We start from the raw sequence: 22,113 nt of genomic DNA, 5'->3' as shown, positions 1-22,113 counted from the left end.
AAAGAAAAATGGGTCAGCGTTTATTACCGCTGAACTTGAGTTTAGTTTTGGTCGGTGAACTGCATATGAATACTGAGCACTGTATAAAACCCTGTGCAAGAGCAGGGCGGAGTAGACGCTGTCACCAGTAGAGTTAATGACAGAATTCCTCCTCATTTTCCCACCCTTCCTCCATAACGCAGCCTCTGAACCCAACCAACTTTTATCACCTTTTCCCCCTCAAAAGATCTTGTTTACGTCAGTTTCCTTCCCTCCTGTTCTTTATCTCCAAGCTTTCTCTCCTCTCCTCATCTTCTGGTCAGGGCCACTCCCTCACCGTGATGCTGGTCGTAGTATGACTCACTGGGTGTTTGCATCTGGAACTGACCAGACTTGGAAACTGCACATGCACTCGTCACTGCTTTCACAAGAATAGTAATCATTGTGTATATCGAAGTCTGCATTGTTTTGGAAGTATTGTACCCATAAAGATTTTTGGGTAACAATAGCTTTTGGTGATGAATAATGAACTGGCTTTTAAAGAACCCCCCTCCCCCCACCAAGTAACTACAGTAGCCCAGCAGGAACAAACCGTATGCTGCTGCTCATCTTTCTCTTTCTTGACAGCGTCTGTGATTAAGGAGGTGGGTGGGGTATTCAGTTGGTTGCAGTTTGCAATTTGTTTCACCAGATGTCACTAAATCTTACACAATTAACCTTTTTAATGTAGCGTTCACTGCAGTAAGAAGAAGAAAATATTCCTTGTTTTTTAGTCGTTTTTAAGTTATTCTAAGCAAACCACAGCCACACACCCTGAGCACGCCTTTGGCAGAGTGGCTAAAAATAAAAAAGCAATGATGTCCTCGCGTATGTGCATCTTTGATCTTAATTTCATCACCCAGATAGTTACAGATGAGCCAGTTTTTCCTTGAAGCGGTATCATTAAGGTCTTTTTATAGCAGAATGTTTTCATCGCTGCAGACATGCAACATGTGGTCAGTATGGTTATACTTTAGATTTCATAACTGTCCTTTACAAAGAATTCTGCTAGATTCTCAGAGTTAAATTACACACATATTATATTAAAATAAAAATACTGGACAACAATCACACTAGGGCTGGGCGATATGGCCTTTTATTAATATCTCGATATTTTTATGCCACAATCACACCAGTATGATGATTCTATATGTTTACATTAAAACATTCTTGTTCATACTGCATTAATATATGCTAATTTTAAACTTTCATGCAAAAAGGGGGAAATCACAACTTAGTCAAACGCACGTGACTGACGTATGTAAGTAGGTGCGCTTGTTTTATCTCTCTGAGAAGGAGAGACAAGACGAGAAAGAGTGAGAAAAGCCTGTAATTTAATGCCTGCGGCTAAAAGCAAATGCGTGACAATGTATACTTGAATATTCACGATTTAGTCATTTTGTACATCGCACAGAGTAGAAGCCGCGATACATCGAGTATATTCGATATATTGCCCAGCCCTAAATCACACATCTCTTCGTCAATGGACTGCTACAATTTGTTTGGGCAAAATCAGTCGGTAAATTCCCCCAAAATTGCTAGTTTGGCTGAAATAAATGATCAACTCATCAGAGATTATCATCTTCTGCAAAACTTTAGAGGCTGGACATTGTGTTTTAATATCTACAGGTAAAGAGTGACATCTTTCTAACAGGATCTGTCCTCTCTGTCTTGTAGATGGCTGCCTACTTTGGACACTCTGTCGCTGCCTCTGATCTCAATAATGACGGGTGAGTTTGGGTTTGCTCTTATTGTTTTATTTTCTGTGTCACTGTTTTTAAGGAAAGGCCACATTTAAATGCTGCATTTTTATTTTTTATTTTTTTACTACGAGTGCTTCAGGCTTGACTTTGAAGGGCATGAGGACTTTTATCACCTCTGTTGTAGCCTCGGGAAAGTCTCCACACGTACAAACTTCCTCACACAGCCCGTCTCCAGCCTTCAGCCTCCATGGCCTCTAAGTGAAAGCAGATTTACATTTTATGGATGTGTTTTACTAACACGACGCAGCGTAGAGGCTGCGGTACTTCTGGAGTGTTTACAGCTCTTCATTAGTGAGGAAGGCGGGGTCAAGGGTGGAATATCTGGAGGGTGGGCTTAAACAAGTTTCTATCATTTCTTTGTAAACAAATTCATGTTTTTGTATGTCGTGGTTTCTTTTAAATATTCCATGAAAACTGAAAAGAGAACCAGAAGGGTCCAGGTGATGTTGGAGTTAACGGTTTAGCTGATTCGTAGATTAATAGATGAATAAGTGATTTTCTTTATGTGGCCTGTGTTAGTTTCGTGGATCTGCTGATTGGAGCTCCACTCTTCATGGACAGAGGCTCAGACGGAAAACTGAGGGAGGTGGGACAGGTAAGTAGCACAAACACACACATATACACACACACACATGCTGCATATGAGTGAATATGTTCATCAGAGTGCCTGTCAATAATATATGTAGACTGTTACCATGCCAACGTGCAGATTTGGAAGCACAGAGAGTTAAAAAAAGGACATAAACACTCTTAATTGGACAATAAATTAATTCTTCATGTGGACACGTTGAAGGTTTGCTGGTTTTTACGGAGCACAAATGGCGTGGCGTCTGCAGCGTTTTACTGCAGCTTGTACTTTTGTTTCCTGAATGCTTTAGTCTCTAAATTACACCAAATATCTGTAGATTTTGATTTAGTGACTGAGTATTAAAAGATTGATCCGACTAATGAAACCAGATACAACACATTTCACCTGCAACTTCACTATAAAAAGCTTAAAGTAAACAAAGAAAAAAAGCAATTTAAGAACAAATTCTTATTTACAATGCATCTCTGATGTGATCACCAACTTAAAAACCCAGACATACCAATCACTTTGTTTGGAGCTTCTTGCATCTGAAAAGATTTAGTTTCTTTGAGCAGTTTAGATTTGCAGAGACAGTTTTTAAAAGAGGCACACACCTCTGACAAAAGACATGCTTTAAAGTATTTGTAATTGATTGTAATTGTGTATTTTATATTTTTTCCCCTATAATTTTTTTTTTTTACTATATTGTAACCCTAAAAATCACACAAACACCGTCGTTGTACGATCCAGTCAAATGTCGTACGATCACGATCATACTAAGTCATGTTTTCACTCTTTTAAACTTCAGCTTCAGTAAATTTGCCTGGAGCATTTTTAAAAGCCCTTGTTAGTGTATTGATATTAACAAAAATACCCCTTTAAATGCTGGATGTGGGTTAGGAAGTTACCAAACTTCTTTGGAAATTGGAAAACAGAGAGTGGATGGAAAATAATCAGGTGTTGCAGGGGTTGAAGTCAAATAAATGGGAATCTGCATGAATAAACATACAGGAAATGAATAAATGTGCTTTTTGTGCGTACTAATACAGTGTTATCTGTTTGTCCTCCAGGTGTCCGTGTACCTGGGCAGAGGTGGATTTTCCTTCCACCAACCTCAGACGCTGACGGGCTCCGAGGTTTACGCCAGATACGGCTCTGCCATCACAGCTCTGGGAGACCTCAACAGGGATGGATACAACGGTAAGACCCAGCTACATTTGGTCTCATTTGTCCTTCTGAGGACCTTTGTTATCAAGGATCACTTAAACCTGACTCTAAGCTGGACTGCAAAACTGAGTCTGAGGCTTGGAACATCTTTATACACCCACAAGAACCATCTGAACTGTCCTCATCGCAGTGGCTTAGGGAGAAAGACGTGGACACGCTTGCAAACAAGAAATGTGAAACAATCCATGCTAAAGCTCCTTGAGCAGGATGCTGTAACCAGATCAACTCCAGATCCTGACCCCCAGAATCCCCTCCCTCATGATTTCCTGTTATCTCTCCAGATGTGGCCATCTCTGCTCCGTACGGCGGCGCCGACCACATCGGCTTGGTGTACATCCATAACGGGCGCTCGCAGGGCCCCGACCCGTCACCCTCTCAGGTAAAGATCGCTGTCATAAACGTAAGCTTTAGTCAGCCCCTCGCGGAGCTGGTGTACTTAAGGATGTGTAGATGAGACCCACATTTCCTTCCCACATTTTTCTGCATTAAGCCGCAAAAAGAGTTCTAACAGAACAGTGTGGTCGAAAAAAAATCTGCTTTTTTTCCATTTGTGAAAGATATATCCAGGCAATAAATGTGCAATATAGAGTGTCTTGTACCCTTTTATTCAGGCAAGCTGATGAAATTATTTGATTTTTCATTTTGACCAATTATATTAACATCTCTGAGCAAAAAGTACTCAGAATTTTCAAAATTTCACTTCCCATCTACTGTCCCATCCATAAAAATATTCAGTTTAAAGTTCACTTAGTTCTTTTTGTGAACAAAATAACAGAAACAGGTCTATTTTATGAGTTCTGTGCAATTATTGCTACTTCTGGATTAAGAAAAACATGCACTATAAAAACAATTGCAACTTTGACTCACCAAAACATAAAATGACTGGGTAGATTTCTGTCGATGTTGGGCCGTCTTGTTCTCCCTGCCTTCGTCTCTCACTTCCACCGAGTTAGAACTCAAACAACAGGAAGGACGGTCCGGTTTAATTTCATGCGTTTACCTCGTTTCTCAGGTGTTGCAGGGCAAATGGGCCTCCAGCTACATGCCCCCCAGCTTTGGATACTCCATCACTGGAAACACTGACATAGACCAGAATGGATATCCAGGTGTGTGTACACACACACACACACACACACACACACTCATGACGCACGTATGCCTGAAGAAGCACGGCAGGGGTCAAATAAAGCTCAACTGTGTTTGTGTCCTACAGATTTAATAGTTGGAGCGTTCGGAGCAGACAAGGCTGTTTTATACAGGTAATCAAATCCAAATAGTGTATATGGTGAGCATGTGTGTGGTATATATGTTTGTGTGTTTGTGTGTGCGTGCGCCTCCCTGCTGTGGCTGTACATGTGTCTGTCGACAACTTTAATGAAGGAGGCCACCTCTGATATCAAAGAGCTGCTGTTTTCCCTGGCGGTGCTCCTACTGGCTTTATAGATTCTGTCAGGATTATTTAACCCTTCAGTACCGAGGAGCATGAACGACATGCTTGTGTTGTTTCTGTCCTCTGGTGTTTATCCACACTAACCCTCCGCATCCCACTCCACTGTCGTTGATGGCACGTTCAAATCTGAGCATATAAATATTACCTTTGTGTGTGTGTGTGTGTGTCAGAGCCCGACCTGTGATAAGTGTCAACGCCACGTTAGACATCTCGCCTCAGATCGTCAACCCAGAGGAGAAGAACTGCGTGCGTCCCGGCACCAGCACATCTGTGTCATGGTGAGTTCCCACTTTTTCCGTCTTAAACGCTTTTTTTGTAGCTTCATATTACTTCCGAACATTTAACTCTCATCAATAACCCTAATACAACCCTTGTCCAAAACCCTAGCAATATTAAATAAAACAAATTATTTTTTCTGTCAAAGAGCACTGTTTTTGATGTATAACTCACTCATAGTTCCATACATGACTTATTGTGTGGAGGTATGGGGTAACACCTATAAAACAAATACAAACCCTATTTTCCTGTTACAGAAAAGAGCGTTAAGGATAATTAATAGATCTGACTATTATAAACCAACAAATAATCTCTTTATTAAATATAATACTTTAAAATGCCATGATATAGTAGAGCAGAAAACTGTTTTATTTGCCTTTAAAACCCAGCAGAAACTACTTCCAAACTACATTCAGGACCTGTTCCAGATAAAAGAAACCCGCTATGACCTGAAGGGGAAACTCATGTTTGAGATGACGACAGCAAGAACTAATATTAAAAAGAGATGTACATCAATTAAGGCTAGAGAAATTCGGAATAGTTGTCATAACAACCTAAAAGTGTGTAGTTATATCTTCAAGTTTAAGGAAATGTTTAAAGAAAATACTGTAAATAAATATAAAACACTATAATTATAAAGTATACTATCAAAAACATTCTAGAATGTGAAACGCCAATTTTATATTTTGTCTTATTTTTGTATTGTTATGTATTGTTTGTTTCCACGGAGTAATATCCACGGAATATGTCTCATATTTAAGCTGATCATAAGAAAAAAAGGGTATGCACTATAAGCTACGGCTTCTGCCTACACCTTTTTGGCAAAGGAAATTTTTATTTTTTTTTTTACCTTTTCATCTTGTTTTGTAAGAAAGTGTGTACAAGCCGAAATAAAGATTCATAACAATAATAACAAAGTAATATTTCCAACTACTCCTTTGAGTTAATGGTCCACAGACCAACCTTTAGCTCTCAATTTTGGAATCCAGTCATGTCCTATAACATGATTTCACTCTTTCACTGGTGCCATAGCTGCTTATTCATCTGTTTCCCACAAGCTTTGTGTTACAGTTGAGTCTGTGTGTGTGTTTTATTTTAGTTTTAAGGTGAAGTACTGTCTGAAAGCCAGCGGCCACGGAGCTCCAGGCACTCTGAGTACGTAAACCCCCCCCCACCAGCAACCCCACCGTTTCTCTGTGCAACATAACAAGAAGGATGAAACATCACCAGGGTGATATTTCTAACGCTGCAGCTGTCTGACCGTTTTCTTGTCTTTATTTCTACTCACACACTCGTCTAGCTTTTCGCGTGAACCTGATGTTGGACCGTCTGAAGGCGACGAAACGCGTCCTCTTTCTGCACAGCGATACGTCCCAGTACGCCAAGAACATGACGGTGAACAACGGACAAAGACCCGCCTGCGAGGAGCAGGAGGTCTACCTGACGGTGAGCCAGCTTCACAATCACAGATAAAAACTGCTTTTAGAGACACGAGGACATAACAGATGTCTAATAACCTGAGCTCTTAATTCCTCCATGACATGTACAAGATGAAGACCTTTCAACAGTTCTTTCTTTATGAAATCGTGAGAACTCTCTGAACATGTAGAAACCTTCATTTTACAAATCTAAAGATCTGCAGGATATTTCTGTCTGATGCACATTGGGGCCATTATACAGGACTGTCTAAGAAAATTAGAATATTGTGATTTTCTGTAATGCAATTACAAAAACAAAAATGTCATACATTCTGGATTCATTACAAATCAACTGAAATATTGCAAGCCTTTTATTATTTTAATATTGCTGATCATGGCTTACAGTTTAAGAAAACTCAAATATCCTATCTCAAAAAATTAGAATATTCTGGGAATCTTAATCTTAAACTGTAAGCCATAATCAGCAATATTAAAATAATAAAAGGCTTGCAATATTTCAGTTGATTTGTAATGAATCCAGAATGTATGACATTTTTGTGTTTTTAATTGCATTACAGAAAATAAAGAACTTTATCACAATATTCTAATTTTCTGAGACAGTCCTGTACATGGAATTGTGAGTGAATTAGTCGTAGCAAAGCTTTGCCAGAAGAAACTAAACTAAACTTCCCTTTCACTGATGACCAAATGTAAACTGTACTTTGCTTCATAACATTTTCTCCAGTTTAAACTCTAAGATCAGCGTGTATGTTTGACCGTGAGGCACACTAACAAATACAGCCGTCTGTTATGGGATGGAGCTCCACAAATCCATCACTGATCCACACAGACAAACCAGTCAAATGTCACACAGCCACACCGTTGGGATCAGTGATCAAGCGAACACGCCTGTTCTCAGCTGGAGTTCCTGCAGGAACCGTCCGCAGGCCTGGGAAGAGCTTCAGAGGGCTGGTTCAAACAGAGATGTATTCCTGTGTGGGGCAGTCCTAACCACCGCACCACACTGGCCGCTTTCCCACCATCGAGCCCGAAGCCAAGGCTTTGAGACGGAGCCAGGCCAGATGCCTCCCCATTGTCACTTCCAGCGTTTAACCGGGCCGATCCAGGCCGCCTCGGGTCCTGATATCCAGCGAGATGTTTCTGTGTGACCAAGCAGAGCTGAATGAGGCCGGAGGTGCCATCACCGTAGAAGGATGGATTTACAATCAGCATCCAGTTTATCATGTGGCTCTTTTTATCAACCATGTGACTGGCTTGATTCTCTTGCAGCTTGAACAGGCACACTAAGCACACTCGGGAAAAACCATCGAATGCCCGAGTTTAAGTAAACAAACAAGTCCGTCTGTAGCTCGTTGCTCTAAATTTGCTTCAGTTTTAAAAAAAAAACTGTGATTTACACTGTTTCTCAGTCACCCATTCAAACAAGTGTAAATATGTGCTACACTTTTTCACTACACTGTCCTGCATGTTCTAGATCAGTGTCTCCCAACCTGGGGTCCTGGCCCCCCCTTGGGGGGCACCAGAGATCTCTGGGGGTGCGCGTAACTTTGTCTGCTTTGAGGATATGCAGTTGTAATAATTATATTTGCGCATGTTAAATAAATAAAAAAATCGTAATAACACACCTAATGGAATACAGTAATCCAAGTCTGTATAAACCCACTTAGTATTTTAAAATGACCAAAATATATTTCTAAATTATTTAGCAGGATACAAACTTAAAAACTTATTATATCATTATTCAACATTTAATCATACTACTACTCTGAGAGGTTGTTAAAGGAAAAGTTTACAATTTTTTGCTCTCATATTAAGAGACATTTTTTAGAAATTATTTTATGTCCTTGCAATTATTTTTTGTGCGTATTTTAGACATTGGTGACACAAAATGAAGGCGAGAAAAACAAAGTCATCTGTATACAGAGTAAACCAAAGAGAAATGTATCAAAAAAACATAATTAATGTTCATTTTTTCAATTAAAGATTTGTAACGAATCACTTTCCTCTTTTGGTGCTAGTACGTACGGGTCGGGGGGCCCGGCTGGTCTTAGACACAAGTAGGGGGGGAACAAGGAAAAAAGGTTGGGAACCACTGTTCTAGAGCAGCGCTCCTTAACCCTGCTCCTCAGGACCCACCGTCCTGCATGGCTCACCATCAGCTTGTCATGAAGGTCTAGGTCTCAAGCTGGGTGTGTTGAAAGACAGCAACATCTAAAACATGCAACCTCAAGGACAGTAATAACGCATAAACAAACTTAATCTGGGTGTTTCCGCCAGAACGGCTTACTGTCACTCCTGGATATTTGTGACAAGGTCCAACTTCTTGATTTCAATTACAAATATCAGATACACTTTGAGGAAGTGTTGGTCTTTATATCTGCTTCATTGGATAAAAGTAAATTAGATCAAATAAATTACCAAACGCTGAATATTCCTGCAAGTTATTGAACCCAAACAGCCGTCCAACTGGATCATCATATATGTCATGAAATATGACATTTGTCATATTTCTTTACCAACTCTTTGTCATCATTATGTACAGCAGCCTCTCTTTACCTCACATCCTGTTTCTACAGGCACACGTCATCAGAACATTTTAAAGCATCAATGTGTAACTCTTGCACTGGGTGCGGTACATCTTTTTTTTTATACTCATAAATGTTCTCTGTTTATGATATAACACACAGCTACCTCTCAGTATTTAGGCCTCCGGTGCTTCACACAAAGTCACAGAAGATGCAACGCCAATGCTTCTCAGCAACTTTGTAAAAAACACTTTGACCTATAACTTTTGTCATGAAAAACATGTTGCATAGACAGACGACAGTGAGGATTTTTGCGAGTATTAAAGCATGTTTTAATCTCCATTTCAGAACGATGACTTCCGGGATAAGATCACTCCCATTTCTGTGGCGATGGAGTACAATCTGGACTACCAGCGGGCTGCCGACTCCACCGGACTTCTGCCCATCCTGGACATGTCTACGCCATCTAACATCACCAAGCAGGTGAGTCTGCCGTGTCTGCACAAACCTTTTAGTAATGGTGCTTATGAGTTTGTATGGCACATGGGACAGCAGAGTTTATCCAAGCGTCATGTTGGAATGGGTGATATTTTACCGTTCACGATTTACCGTCAAAGAAATTCCCCATGGTAAGAATTTGTCATCTCGCGGTAAAAACGATAAATTCCCGTTGATGACGTTTTTGTGTAAAGATGATTTATGTTTCTGTGTTAAATCGAAGGAAGGAAGGAAGGAAGGAAGGAAGGAAGGAAGGAAGGAAGGAAGGAAGGAAGGAAGGAAGGAAGGAAGGAAGGAAGGAAGGAAGGAAGGAAGGAAGGAAGGAAGGAAGGAAGGAAGGAAGGAAGGAAGGAAGGAAGGAAGGAAGGAAGGAAGGAAGGAAGGAAGGAAGGAAGGAAGGAAGGAAGGAAGGAAGGAAGGAAGGAAGGAAGGAAGGAAGGAAGGAAGGAAATTGTTTTTTATTAATTCAATTTAATTGGTGTAGTTTAGTAGCATTTAGTATCTTTTAGAGCAGTGATTTGGGGGCTCCAAAGACTGAATGTGGTGATAGATTTATAGTTACAAAGGTGGAGTTGAATAGGTATTTTTTTTATCGTCATTTTTATCGTTATCAGGATAAATGCCAGAAATAATCGTGATACATTTTTTAGTCCATACCGCCCATCCCTAGTTACATGACTTTTAGCCATTATGGAGTGCTGCATGCTGCCTAATTGTTTCTTATTGGGTGATTTTTTTTGGATTTTCTTAACAAAAACCAACAGACCAAGTGAATGTGCAGCTTTTCAGGCTCTTGTCTTGTAGAGGATCTTGACCACATTGTTTCAATCAACACGGCTGATACTTTTCTGTTCTCTTTTGGCAATAAATGTTTTGTTTTTTTTCTTTTTCCCTCCTCTCCTCCATTATTCCTTGGTCTCATCTTCGTCCCATCAGGCTCACATCCTGTTGGACTGTGGAGATGACAACATCTGTAAGCCTGACCTCCGCTTGTCAGTGAAGAGGTGGGAAATAGTTTGTTTTATTGCTATTACTTCTGCAATGTAGTGATGAAAAGTGGTCATAAAATGTCACCTGTTTTTAGTTTAAATGGCAGAAACACGAGACATTTAACTGTTGCCTTTCTCCGTGTGTAGCGACCGTGAGCAGATCTACATCGGCGATGACAACGCTCTCACTCTGGAGGTGACGGCAGAGAATCAGGGCGAGGGAGCGTACGAGGCTGAGCTCCACGTCTTCCCGCCGCAGCAGGCCGACTTCACCAGCGTCGTCCGCAGTCAGGTAGCGTCTCTCACATCAATTATCCTGAAAATCATCCACTAAATCCCCAAGCAGTTAAAAATGAATTCTCTTTTCATCCTTTTATAGAAGTAAGTTTATCTCAAATGTGATCTAAACCCAGAAAAATGTCACTTTTTATCCCAGCAGTGTTGTTCTTGAATAAAGCCAGTCCAGTTCTGTCATGAGGTTGATGTAAAACCGAGTTTTGCTGCTCTTCACAGGCTCACTCCAGGCTGTCCTGCGCTACCAAGAAGGATAACCAGACCAAGATGGTGGTGTGTGACCTGGGAAACCCCATGAAGGGAGGAACTAAGGTCAGTGAGGACTGGATCACGAGCATCGCAGCTAAAGATTTACAGTGGATCTGATGTGTGTGTGAACAGTTCTGATTGACGATGATCAGTTCTGATTGATGGTGTGTGGTTAACTAAATAAGAAATTACAGAAAACGATAACACAAGGTAGCAACACTAATGCTGAGAAGGGTAATGATCTCTTTTGATGGTTAATAAAAGCGACCATCATTCAACCTAGTGACAATGAATGTAGTGAAAATGAGATAACATTAATGATACAACTTTTAAGGCAGTTGTAGGTCTTAGAAAATCTGTCTCTTTCCAGTTTTTTTGTTGCTTATGTTTTTTTAATGTGTGTATCTGTCCCCTGCTCTCTGGTCGTCGTCTAGATCCTGGCTGAGCTGAGATTCAGCGTCCACCAGCTGTCCGAGGAGGACACGTCGGTGAAGTTTGACCTGCAGATGGTCAGGTAAGGCTGGCAGAAGACATAGACACCCGGAGAGATTGCACTGAAGCACCTGACTTGTGGAATAAAGCTGATAACACGAGAGCCGATGGGAGAGATGCTGTGCCATTTTCAACCGGGCTGAAATCGTTCCAGAATGGGGCGGGGCCTCTGGCCTCATGGCTTCATTCTGATTGGACATTAGCAGGCAGAAGTACGGTATCTCAAACTGTTAAATGAGTCTTGGCTATAAAAGAGCATTAGAATAAATGAACGGATGAATTAATGAATGGTTTTCCTAGTGGTGGTGCGTTGCCCGATAGCCTTTATGAACCTTTATCGCCTCGGTCTAGTACAGGGGTCGGCAACCCGCGGCTCTAGAGCCGCATGCGGCTCTTTAGCGCCGTCCTACTGGCTCCTGGAGCTTTTTTAAAAATGTTTGACCTTTTTTTTTCTTCTTTTTTTTTCTCATTTTTTTCTCTTTTTTTCTTTTTTTTTCCTTTTTTCTTTTTTTTCTTCTTTTTTTCCTTTTTTCTTTTTTCTTCTTTTTGTCCTTTTTTCCTCTTTTTTTCTTCCCTTTTTAATCTCAAAATTTCAATTTTTTTCTCGACATTTCGATTTTTTTCTCAACATTTCGACTTTTCTCAAGATTGTACTTCAACATTAATCTCGACATTTTGACTTTTTCTCCAAATTCTGACTTTTTTCTCCAAATTTCGACTTTTCTCCAAATTTCGGCTTTTTTCTCGACATTTAGACTTTTTTCTCGAAGTGCATAATGAAAAAAAAATCTTCCCCCAGTTATAACTAATATAGATACACGCAGCATGTGTTGTCTTCATTCTAAGGCTTATACAAGACTTTTCATTGTTTGCGGCTCCAGACATATTTGTTTTTGGTCCAATATGGCTCTTTCAACATTTTGGGTTGCCGACCCCTGATCTAGAACCTCCCTGACATTGTTTTAGTAGATACTACTGGTCACACTGTCAGAGTCGCAGCTCCACCTGCTGGCACCTGAAGGTAGAGCAGTTTTAAAGAAGTTGAATAATTAACTTTTGTATTGAAAAAATATCTTCTTAAAAGTACGATCCACGAAATAAAATATGCAATGGATGAAAAACGGCACTAAATGACTGTCTGAAATCAGCTGTTTTTTGTGTTGTGTTGTTATTACTGAAGAATCATGAATGAATAGTTGTTTTGGATTATTATTTACAGCCTCCACATTTCAGCGTACGTAGCTTCCCTTTTTTTCCTCATGAATTTGGAAAAAACCCCAAACGAATGTCCTCATTTTAGGATTATTATTGCTTTTACTATGACTGAGGAAAAGTAGTAATTTAAGCTTGATAAAATATTTCAACTCGTGTTAATACATACGTGTTAATTATTACTCCAACGTCAAAAAATGTATTTGTTTTATTTACTCTTTAAATATATTTCTGCACAGAGCAAAGTTTAAGCTCAGAATGGTATGAGGAGGTGAAAGGGGATTTGTGAGGCTCAGCAGGAAGCAGCGAGCAGCTCTGATGGAGTGAAACAGCCGCTCTGTTCACTACACTCCCCCAAACCAGTGCTCATCTAAATGACAAAACCCCTGAAAGTGAAAGAAGCAGTCTGCAGTCAGTCTTCACATTCTTCCGTGTGGGTCTGTGTTTGTGTTTCTGTGGGCGAGAGCCGAGGCATGTTAATGAGAGGTTTCAGCAGCCTTTGGTTACACTCGTCCTGCTCCCCTCCTCCTCAGCTCGGCCACTCTTACGGAACACCAGTCTTACTGGGAAACCAACATGTTAGTTTAACAATTCAAAACTTATGGAGTCTCACAAATCAGGGGCCAGTTAAAAGCAAACAAACGCAACTCATCTTAGTAACCCAGCACACAGATAAACACTATTTAGATCTATGCTTCCTCCACGTTGAGTCACTTCTCATTCAAATTTATTTTGTTTTATATTTAAACCATTACATCATATCAAACTTTAGTCATTTGATTTTGCTGGATTTTCTTCACCTCTCCGTTCTGCAGGGTTAATTATTATAAGTTACGTTTGAAGCCAGCAGCCCTTTATTGGTAGAAGAACAATAAAATATTGGACACAATTAGACCATTTCTTCATTTGAGGCTTTTTGATCTATTTGAAGCAGCGTTTCCCAGCCCTGTTTCCTAGGACAGACTGTCCTGCGTGTATTTGACGTTGCCCTGCTCCAACACCACGGGCTCACATCACTGGGCCATTGACAGACCTATGTAGACGTTGATGACAAGCGGATGGTGATCCCATCAGGAGTGTTTGAGCAGGGAATGAGGAATGAATGTGGAAGCAATAAGCATCATATCCTAGCTGCGTATGCTGCACTGCAACACGCTTTAGTTTTGCAGTCTTAAGTGCATTGTTTTGTAAATCTCATATGTTACACGTATGTGATTAAGTATGTTTGCGTTTCAGCTCCAACCAGTTTGATAACACCAGTCCTCGTGTCTCCACCCTCACTAAGCTGGCTGTGCTCGCCAAAGTCTCCATCAGAGGGTAAAAACACACTCAGTCACCTCCTCTTCAAAGCTTTTCAGCACTTTTAGAAGAATATGCCAACTATTTAACTATTTGCTGGTGCAGAATTTGAGTTTTTGATGAAGGATTATTGTCCAAATACTACAAACCATGTTTGTTTATACAATGTACAGTCATTCATATTCATACACAGATCAAAGTGCTTCAGAGCTTATCATAACAGTTCAATTCCAGCTCACTCTGTTTCTATAGCAACAATTCACAGCAAAAGTCATGACAAGGCACTTCACACAGAACACAAGTTCAATAAAGTCCAGTTCAGTCCAAGTGTGTTCCTATTCACTCCACATCATTGTAATTCAGTTATTTCAGTTCATTCCAGTAAACGTCCGACTCAGAATTCATATCATGCCAGTGCATTAGTTTAGTGTGAGGAATGAGCCCAGTGCATCATGGGAGGTATCCCAGCAGCATAGGCCTATGGCTGCTTAAGTAAAAGGATGTCTCTGAGCACCTAAGACAACCCTGACTATAAGCTTTATTCAAAAAAGAAAGATTTGAGGCCATCGTAAAGGTGTCATAACTTATAATTAAGCTGTGTGTTTCCAGGTCATCGTCTCCCAGTCAGGTGCTGCTTCCTGTAGCCAACTGGAAACCTAAGGACCCCCCCATGGTGGGAGACGACATCGGACCACAGATATTACAAGTCTACGAGGTATCAGAGTGTGAGGGCGATGAGCCTCTTCAGGATAAACTCACTGATTTTAAATGAACAGAAGCAAGTGTCATTTAAACACAGTCGCTAATCACAACAGCAAACTTGCCTCTACAATCAGCAATTTGGGACTTTCTTTAAGAAAGTCAGGCAGAAGCTGCTGATAGCATCCATGACATTATTACACTCTTGGATTATTAGTGCGCCTGGAAAACTCTTGGCTGCGTACTCCCTGTTTGCTTTTCAAATGAGTATTTTCTGCAGGACAAATGTGAGATATAAGTTTAAACCTTCGTTTTAAAGTTTGAAATGGAAGGAAAACGTTGCTGATTGAGGACGTTGTCTTGATGCCGTGATGCTGCACTGATATGAATCCTGACCGAGTTCTGCTCCCTCAGCTGCTGAACAACGGGCCCAGTACGTTCAGCAAGGCCATGCTGGAGGTGGACTGGCCGTACCGCTACAAGAACGGCTCCTTGCTCTACATCACCAGCTTCGAGACGGAGGGACCCATCAACTGCACCACGGACGTGGAGATCAACCCGCTCAACGTCTCGGTGAGACACACACACTCACAAGCAGATATGTTTTCACGGTCGATGGCTGTCGGACTGGCTGACTGACAGCAACCTGTCAGCACGAGAGGTGTCCCAGTTAAAGCTGTTTACGTTGTCAGGCTGTGATTCAACAGACAAACTCAGAAGGGCTGATTGTGTTGGATGTGGCAAGGCTGGCTGTGATTAGTGACATGGGATGGAAACGGGTCGCCTGAGACTGTGAGGAGTGTGAGGCGGGAGTAGAGGGAGAGTAATGGCGCTTTTCCACTAGCACCTACTCGGCTCTACTCATCTCAGCCTGGAGGTTGGAGTGAAGCTGCTGTAACGTATTTGATTGTGTGATTGAGACCCCCCGTCATCCACACGAAAACGCAAATAAACGAAGGTTTAAAAAAACTCCGGGCAAAGTGAAGATTTTTGAAAACTCCATTTATGTAGATGCGTGTAGACACACACAACTGGAGTTTTGCGTTTTCGAACGTCACATTATGTGCCAAAACAACTACAAATCTGCTCTGACGTGCGCCTTTTGTTTACTATAGAACTACAGATGATCCACCATCTGTTCTCCAAGCTATTTATTAAATAAATGGTCTCTGGTCTTGACCACCGCTTACTGCGTTACACCGACGCAGAGCCTACGCCGTAGGGTACGCGGCGACGCGCACCCTACGCCGTACCCTACGCCGTACCCTACGCCGTAGGGTACGGCGTAGGGCTGCGTCGATAACGCGGCAGCTCCCTTTGCGGGACACGGGGGGAGGAGACGCGCCTGCCGGGGAAGCGGAGCCGCGGAGCCGCGGAGCCGCGGAGGTGCAGCTTCCCCGGGAGCCGCAGATTATCTACAGGTTTGAAATGCTTATGAATGTGGTCGAAAACGCAGATCTTCGGTTACGTGTGGAAGGGGTTTTTTTTTAAAACGATGTAATGTGGATGCAAATTTTATACATTTTTATAAACGGAGGGGGGAAATATTCGGTTTTAAAAATACCCGGCTACGTGTGGACGGGGTCCTAAACGAAGAAGACAACAACACTAAAGATGTAGAACCTGGAAGAGATGACATATGTGCTGCTGGGTCTGTGTCTTGTGTTCGATATCAAGTTAAAAAATGAGAGTGAGAGAAGCTTCAGGTGGGAACGCTTTTGAATTTTTTTAGTTTGTCTCAGCGCTGCTGAAAAGTCAGCTGGAGCCGCGAGCAGCTATGAAGTGACAGAGCTCCTGGTAGATCTGGTCGTTCCTTATCGCCCGTCTAGATCCTTTTTAATTCTCTCCTCAGCCACCAGGTTTAGGAACATCTGCACTTCAGAGTTGGATCATGAAACAGACTTTTGCTGCCATTGCCTGTTGAATAAAATGAACAAGAAGCCGTCAGAGTCTCTTTCTCTGATGTCACATCCTGACTCAGACGTCTGACTCCAACCCCCCGACCAATCGGTGGCCTGTCGTGTGATGACGTCAGATACAGCCCAACTCAGCCGCTTAGAACCTCGGCAGAATAGTTACAGAAAAAGTACCTACTGGGCACGGTAGACCCCTAGTGGGAAAGCGCCAAACCGAGTGGAGGCGAACCAAGCCGGGCCGAGTAGGTACTAGTGGAAAAGCGCCTAGTTCTTAAGTCTGGCGACCATCAGAGGTGTCCGGCCGGCTCTCATTGCTTAAACAGCTAAAATGAACTGAAGCATTTCTGCAAGTGACGTTGAACGGCACCTGTGAGCGAGGGCGCCGAGCTCTGCAGTTGGCCGTTAGCGAAAACAACAAACATCCAGATACGGGTACTCAGGTCCACCTTCAGAGCTTTCACGGGAGCTTCCTCAGGTCCATCCAAACTGTTCAGGAAGGGTTTGTGCTTGCCTTAATCAGGAGTGGAGTTAGAAGCTGTCTCCACCGACCTCACATAACCAACTCTGTGTTTGTTAGAACCCGCTGACGTCCCAGAAAAACACCAGCGTTATTCCACCAAGGGAACGAGAGGAGGGACGAAACCGAAACCACGTCCGCAAAAAAAGAGACCTGGAGTCCAGAGACGCCCAGAGTGACCACCAGATACTGGTACCAGCACACAGTAAAAGCTGAATCTGCAGGCAGCACGGGGCTGCGAGGTTGACGGAGACTGGCTGAACATCAATGTGTGTGTGTGTGTGTGTGTGTAGGACTGCAGCACAGCCGACTGTCTGAAGCTCAGGTGTCAGGTGGGTCGTCTGGAGAGGTCCAAGAACGCCATCCTCTTCATCTACTCCAGACTGACTGTCAGTAACTTCCTCAGGGTAAGCAAATACTTCCTGAAATCAGCAACACACTGACTACGTTTACATGCAGTCAAAATTCGGGTTATTACAAATATTCCGGTTACTGAAACATTCGAATATTCAGTTTACATGCGTGAGTAAACAGGGTTATCCCTGTTTACATGGTAATTAATCATTTGGGATATCTGGATCAAACCAGCGACGCACGGAGAACGTGATGACGCAATTATTTCCGCTTCTTCTTCCTGTATCCAAATTCAAAACAAATGCTGCTTCGCGCAACTTTTCGCTCACCTTCTTGTAAATCTGGCTATCCCGGTACTTTCTACCGTCTACAAATGCCAAAATGTTCATATCCTTCATTACATTTATGAGGTGATTAGTCTCCTCCTGGTCTTGTGTTTCTCCGTGTTTATAAGAACTTCCTGGACTCAAAAGACCAGGATTCCTTGTGAACAGAACATGTGCAGAAAACAAATTCATGTTCTGTTTGATGGAGATATTCCGTTAGGCGTTTACATGACCCAATATTCAGGTTTTAAAAGGAGTAACCCAGGGGTCATATTCGGGTTTTTAAAAACCGGAATATGAGCAAATTCGGGTTATTCAAAGGGGTTATTGGTGTTTACATGGCCGTGCAAATTCGGGTTATTGCCAATATTTGGGTTTTAAAAGGGTTATTGAGTGCATGGAAACGCAGTCAATGTCACTCAAGAAAGGTGTGTGGGAGATTTCCCTTGATGCTGTACAGTAGTTATTGTTTTCTGACAATAGTCGGACTTGTTTGGTCGGCTTTTCATAACGTTGGAGGTGTTTGTCAGAGATGCTGCCAGTCTACCTCACAACACTCCACCTGCTTTTCTGCACTGTTTCTTAACTGTATATACTGTTCATATCCTGTGTTTATACATATTTTATACGTATCTTTTTGTATTCTTTATATATTTTTTATTTCTGACTTTTCAGTCTTTTTACCCCTCCCCTACATGTGTGTGCTAAGTGTACTGCTGACAACAAAATAAGTTTCCCCACTGAGGGAGAAAATAAAGGATATCTTATCTTATCTTATCTTATGCTGCTCTATTTTCCTTGATTTTTATTCTTTTTTTTGTCTTGTCCAGACTGAGAATCAGAACCGTTCGTACGTGGTTCAGTCTGCGGCGTCCTTCCGGGTCATCGAGATGCCGTACAAGAACCTGGAGTCAGACCCACCGTCCAACAGCACCACTGTGAGTTGACCGTGATGACTTATAAGTGGGGGGGGTTTAAGCCAGAGCTGCTCAAGAGTCAGAAATAAACACCACTGTGTTTCCACAAAATAAGACCCATTTGATTCAAACCCAGACTCAACCCAAAGAAATAAGATCTGCCCCCCAGTATGTAGCAGATGGGGCCGGAAGTGAAGTGAAGGAGAAATATCTGCCTGGAATTTTGATACTTTACTGTTTTTAATCTCATCAGTTCAATAATCAGGCTGTGTAATTTTTGAGTTCATCTAAGTATTTTTCTGTAACATATTTTTTTTTGTGCTGTTTGATTTATTTATCTGAACAAAGTAAAGTCAAAGTAAAATCTTGGCTTAGACCAGAAAGGTTCCTATCCCGTTAAATTAAGACGCTATTTTGATTGGATACATACAGAAAGTCTCAGCTGTGCAGCCACAACTTGTTGAGCTTGGATTTTCTCTGAAATGCACTGGCAGAGCAAACATTTGTGAACATAACAAAAACTGAGGTGGATGAAGGTTTCTCACACCTGGGAAGTGCAGACGAGGTGCAAGTGTTAATATGTGCAACTCCAGATCCTGTTTTATGTCTTGAGGCATCACAATAACTTACCCTAGTAAAGTATGACCAGTTGCACCAGTGGTGGTGAGAAGTAAAGACCCGCTACCGTGACTAAGGTAAATAAAGCCTGGCCTTATTTCTGTAAATATGGAAGTTCAACCAGCAGAGGGAACGCTCGCTCCACCGTAACAAACATGAGAGCACGTATCGAGCTGTATATCTTCTGTGTAGCATTTTCTAATGGTGCTTGTTTTTTGTCTTTGTTTTTTTTTTCTGTTTTTCCACTGACGATTAAGCGGAGCATCGTGGCAGCTTTCCTCCGCAAAACTTTAGGAAACTATTTCAGACTTGAGCCCAAAAGGAAAAACAAACAAGCCTGTGGTTGTTAGTGGGGAGGATATTTAAATATCCAGGCGGAGTGGGTTATCTGAGCTCCGGAAGACATGGCTGCAACTTATTTCTTATTTATTTATCACATTCCTTGTTGCAAATATGCCATTAAGCCTTGTGTCACTGAACACGAAAGAACAAAAAAAAACACAATGTCGGTTTACTGGCATCATTGTGTTTACTGAGACTTGTTCTGTAAACTGATCCAGACGTTACTCAGTAAGTTGCAGCTTTTACAGAGAAGTGTGTGTTCAGTTACGTTAAATCACATGTAACAGATCTAGTTAGCTCTTTTAAGCTGGGCATACACTGTGCAACATTTTAAATAGTTTGATTCAGCCCCATCTCAAACTGCACGACTAGATCGCTGAGTTCAAAAGTTCAGAGCCCACGATTTATGGTCTCACACTGTACGACCCGATGCTCTGATGCGACCCGTCTGCTCACACTATACGATCATAATCCTCCCGTCGGACCTCTGTTACTGGAAGTCGAGGCCGGTTCTGGGGCAGGGGTGGGCTGTGTCCACCCAAACGTGCGTCCTGCCCACCCGATCAAAGGTTATGGGGATCCTTTATTTTTTTATAATTTAATTTTTTTATATATATATAAAAAAAATCACAGAATATCTGTACCGTTTCTGATTGGGTGGGCACTGCGCATCATTTTTAGACACAACAATGAACGCATACCGCAAAAGTTGTGTCTCGGCGGAGGAACCCGACGTCCCAGCAAAATGAGAAACAGAGAAGAGTTCAGAACAGCACAGAGCACACACTGAAGGCTGATTTATAGTTCCGCGTTACACCAATGCAGAGCCTACGGCGTAGGTTACGTGGCGTACCCTACGCTGTAGGCTTTGCGTTGGTGTAACGCGGAACCATAAATCAGGCTTTAGCAATTTGTACCGTTCTGTGTGGCGATAAATGAAAAAAGATTAGACAACGCCGTGAATGGACAAGGAATTGGCTGGGCAGACGTGGGAAATGCGCTCTTTTTTTCTGCTATTAAAACATGATTTTTAATGTGAATTTGCAACACTTTAAACTACAAATAATAGTTTTTGACGTGTCATCAGAGATTGTGCATGCTCTCTGCGAAATCGGGTCGTAGCTGCGTGAAGCGACTCCTTCGACCAGCGACCAGGATTTCAAACACGTTTGATTTTCTTGCGATCACACGATTTGTGATCGGGAGCTCGTCGTGAGGTGTTACTCTCTCGTCGTTGCCCCACGTTTACTGCACGAGGCACGAGCAACGATTGGGTCGAAATCCGGCCCGATCCAAAAAATAGTCGCACGACTGGAAAATCGGCTCAAAACGAGGCGATAATCGCACAGTGTATGCCCCGCTTTAGAGAAACATTTTGACCATGTTACATGGAGAAGTAGCTCGTTTGCTCTGATTAAAGCTTCTAAATGATGATATTCATCGGTTTTAACAATTTTATTGGACCAGAATGAATGTCATCCTCGAACTTTGAGACAACTGGACCGTTGGCTTGTCCGTCTAACTCTTCCTTCTCCCTGAGCAGCATTGCACCCTGGCCTGGAAGAAGGCAGGTTTACATTTTAGTTGTGTACAGTACAGACCCAAAGTTTGGACACACCTTCTCATTCAAACAAATGGGGAAGTGTGTTCAAACTTTTGGTCTGTACTGTATTTGCCGGATCTCCAACAAGCATAACGCTTAAAGCTGCGGAGTGAGATTTAATCAGAGGGAATATTTAGGGGGTTAAACTGCGTGTCCTTTCATGCGCGTCAGCCTGAACTCTGTTATGTGCCGTCAGGTGAATTTGACGGTGACGTGGGTGACTGAGAAGGCGGAGCCGGTACCGGCCTGGGTGGTGGCTCTGGCTGTACTGGCGGGACTGCTGCTGCTGGCGCTGCTCATCTTCATCATGTACAAGGTGAGGAGTCTCTCATCCGTCTGGATGCTGCTCTCTCGTTATGTCCCTGTTGCTTCTGTGTTACCAGAGCTGGGTAGAGTAGCCAAAAATTGTACTCAAGTAAAAGTACTGTTACTTCAGAATAATATGACTCAAGTAGAAGTAAAAAGTAGTCATCCAAATAATTACTTGAGTAAAAGTAAAAAAGTACTTGGTGAAAAAACTAC

General features: G+C 42.0%; 1 protein-coding gene across 2 annotated transcripts in view; it reads left to right on the top strand.

Moving 5' to 3' along the window:
- The window catches only part of itgav (integrin, alpha V), a 563,305-nt gene that overhangs the window by 535,679 nt on the left and 5,513 nt on the right, over positions 1 to 22,113 (top strand). For both annotated transcript variants that reach the window (XM_061723310.1, XM_061723309.1), the window contains 21 exons: positions 1,696 to 1,748; positions 2,301 to 2,376; positions 3,420 to 3,549; positions 3,858 to 3,955; positions 4,589 to 4,682; positions 4,790 to 4,835; positions 5,197 to 5,304; positions 6,402 to 6,457; positions 6,603 to 6,748; positions 9,615 to 9,749; positions 10,701 to 10,768; positions 10,901 to 11,045; positions 11,267 to 11,359; positions 11,731 to 11,810; positions 14,237 to 14,317; positions 14,909 to 15,014; positions 15,413 to 15,571; positions 17,492 to 17,623; positions 17,725 to 17,838; positions 18,942 to 19,049; positions 21,788 to 21,907. In XM_061723310.1, the coding sequence (XP_061579294.1) occupies positions 1,696 to 1,748; positions 2,301 to 2,376; positions 3,420 to 3,549; positions 3,858 to 3,955; positions 4,589 to 4,682; positions 4,790 to 4,835; positions 5,197 to 5,304; positions 6,402 to 6,457; positions 6,603 to 6,748; positions 9,615 to 9,749; positions 10,701 to 10,768; positions 10,901 to 11,045; positions 11,267 to 11,359; positions 11,731 to 11,810; positions 14,237 to 14,317; positions 14,909 to 15,014; positions 15,413 to 15,571; positions 17,492 to 17,623; positions 17,725 to 17,838; positions 18,942 to 19,049; positions 21,788 to 21,907 (2,148 nt within the window). The remainder of the gene's footprint in view (positions 1 to 1,695; positions 1,749 to 2,300; positions 2,377 to 3,419; positions 3,550 to 3,857; positions 3,956 to 4,588; positions 4,683 to 4,789; positions 4,836 to 5,196; positions 5,305 to 6,401; positions 6,458 to 6,602; positions 6,749 to 9,614; positions 9,750 to 10,700; positions 10,769 to 10,900; positions 11,046 to 11,266; positions 11,360 to 11,730; positions 11,811 to 14,236; positions 14,318 to 14,908; positions 15,015 to 15,412; positions 15,572 to 17,491; positions 17,624 to 17,724; positions 17,839 to 18,941; positions 19,050 to 21,787; positions 21,908 to 22,113) is intronic.

This window comes from Cololabis saira, chromosome 6, assembly GCF_033807715.1.
Source record: "Cololabis saira isolate AMF1-May2022 chromosome 6, fColSai1.1, whole genome shotgun sequence".
Lineage (NCBI taxonomy): Eukaryota > Metazoa > Chordata > Actinopteri > Beloniformes > Belonidae > Cololabis > Cololabis saira.
Note: the sequence above shows the minus strand (reverse complement) of the source record. Positions and strands in the feature narration are given on the sequence as shown.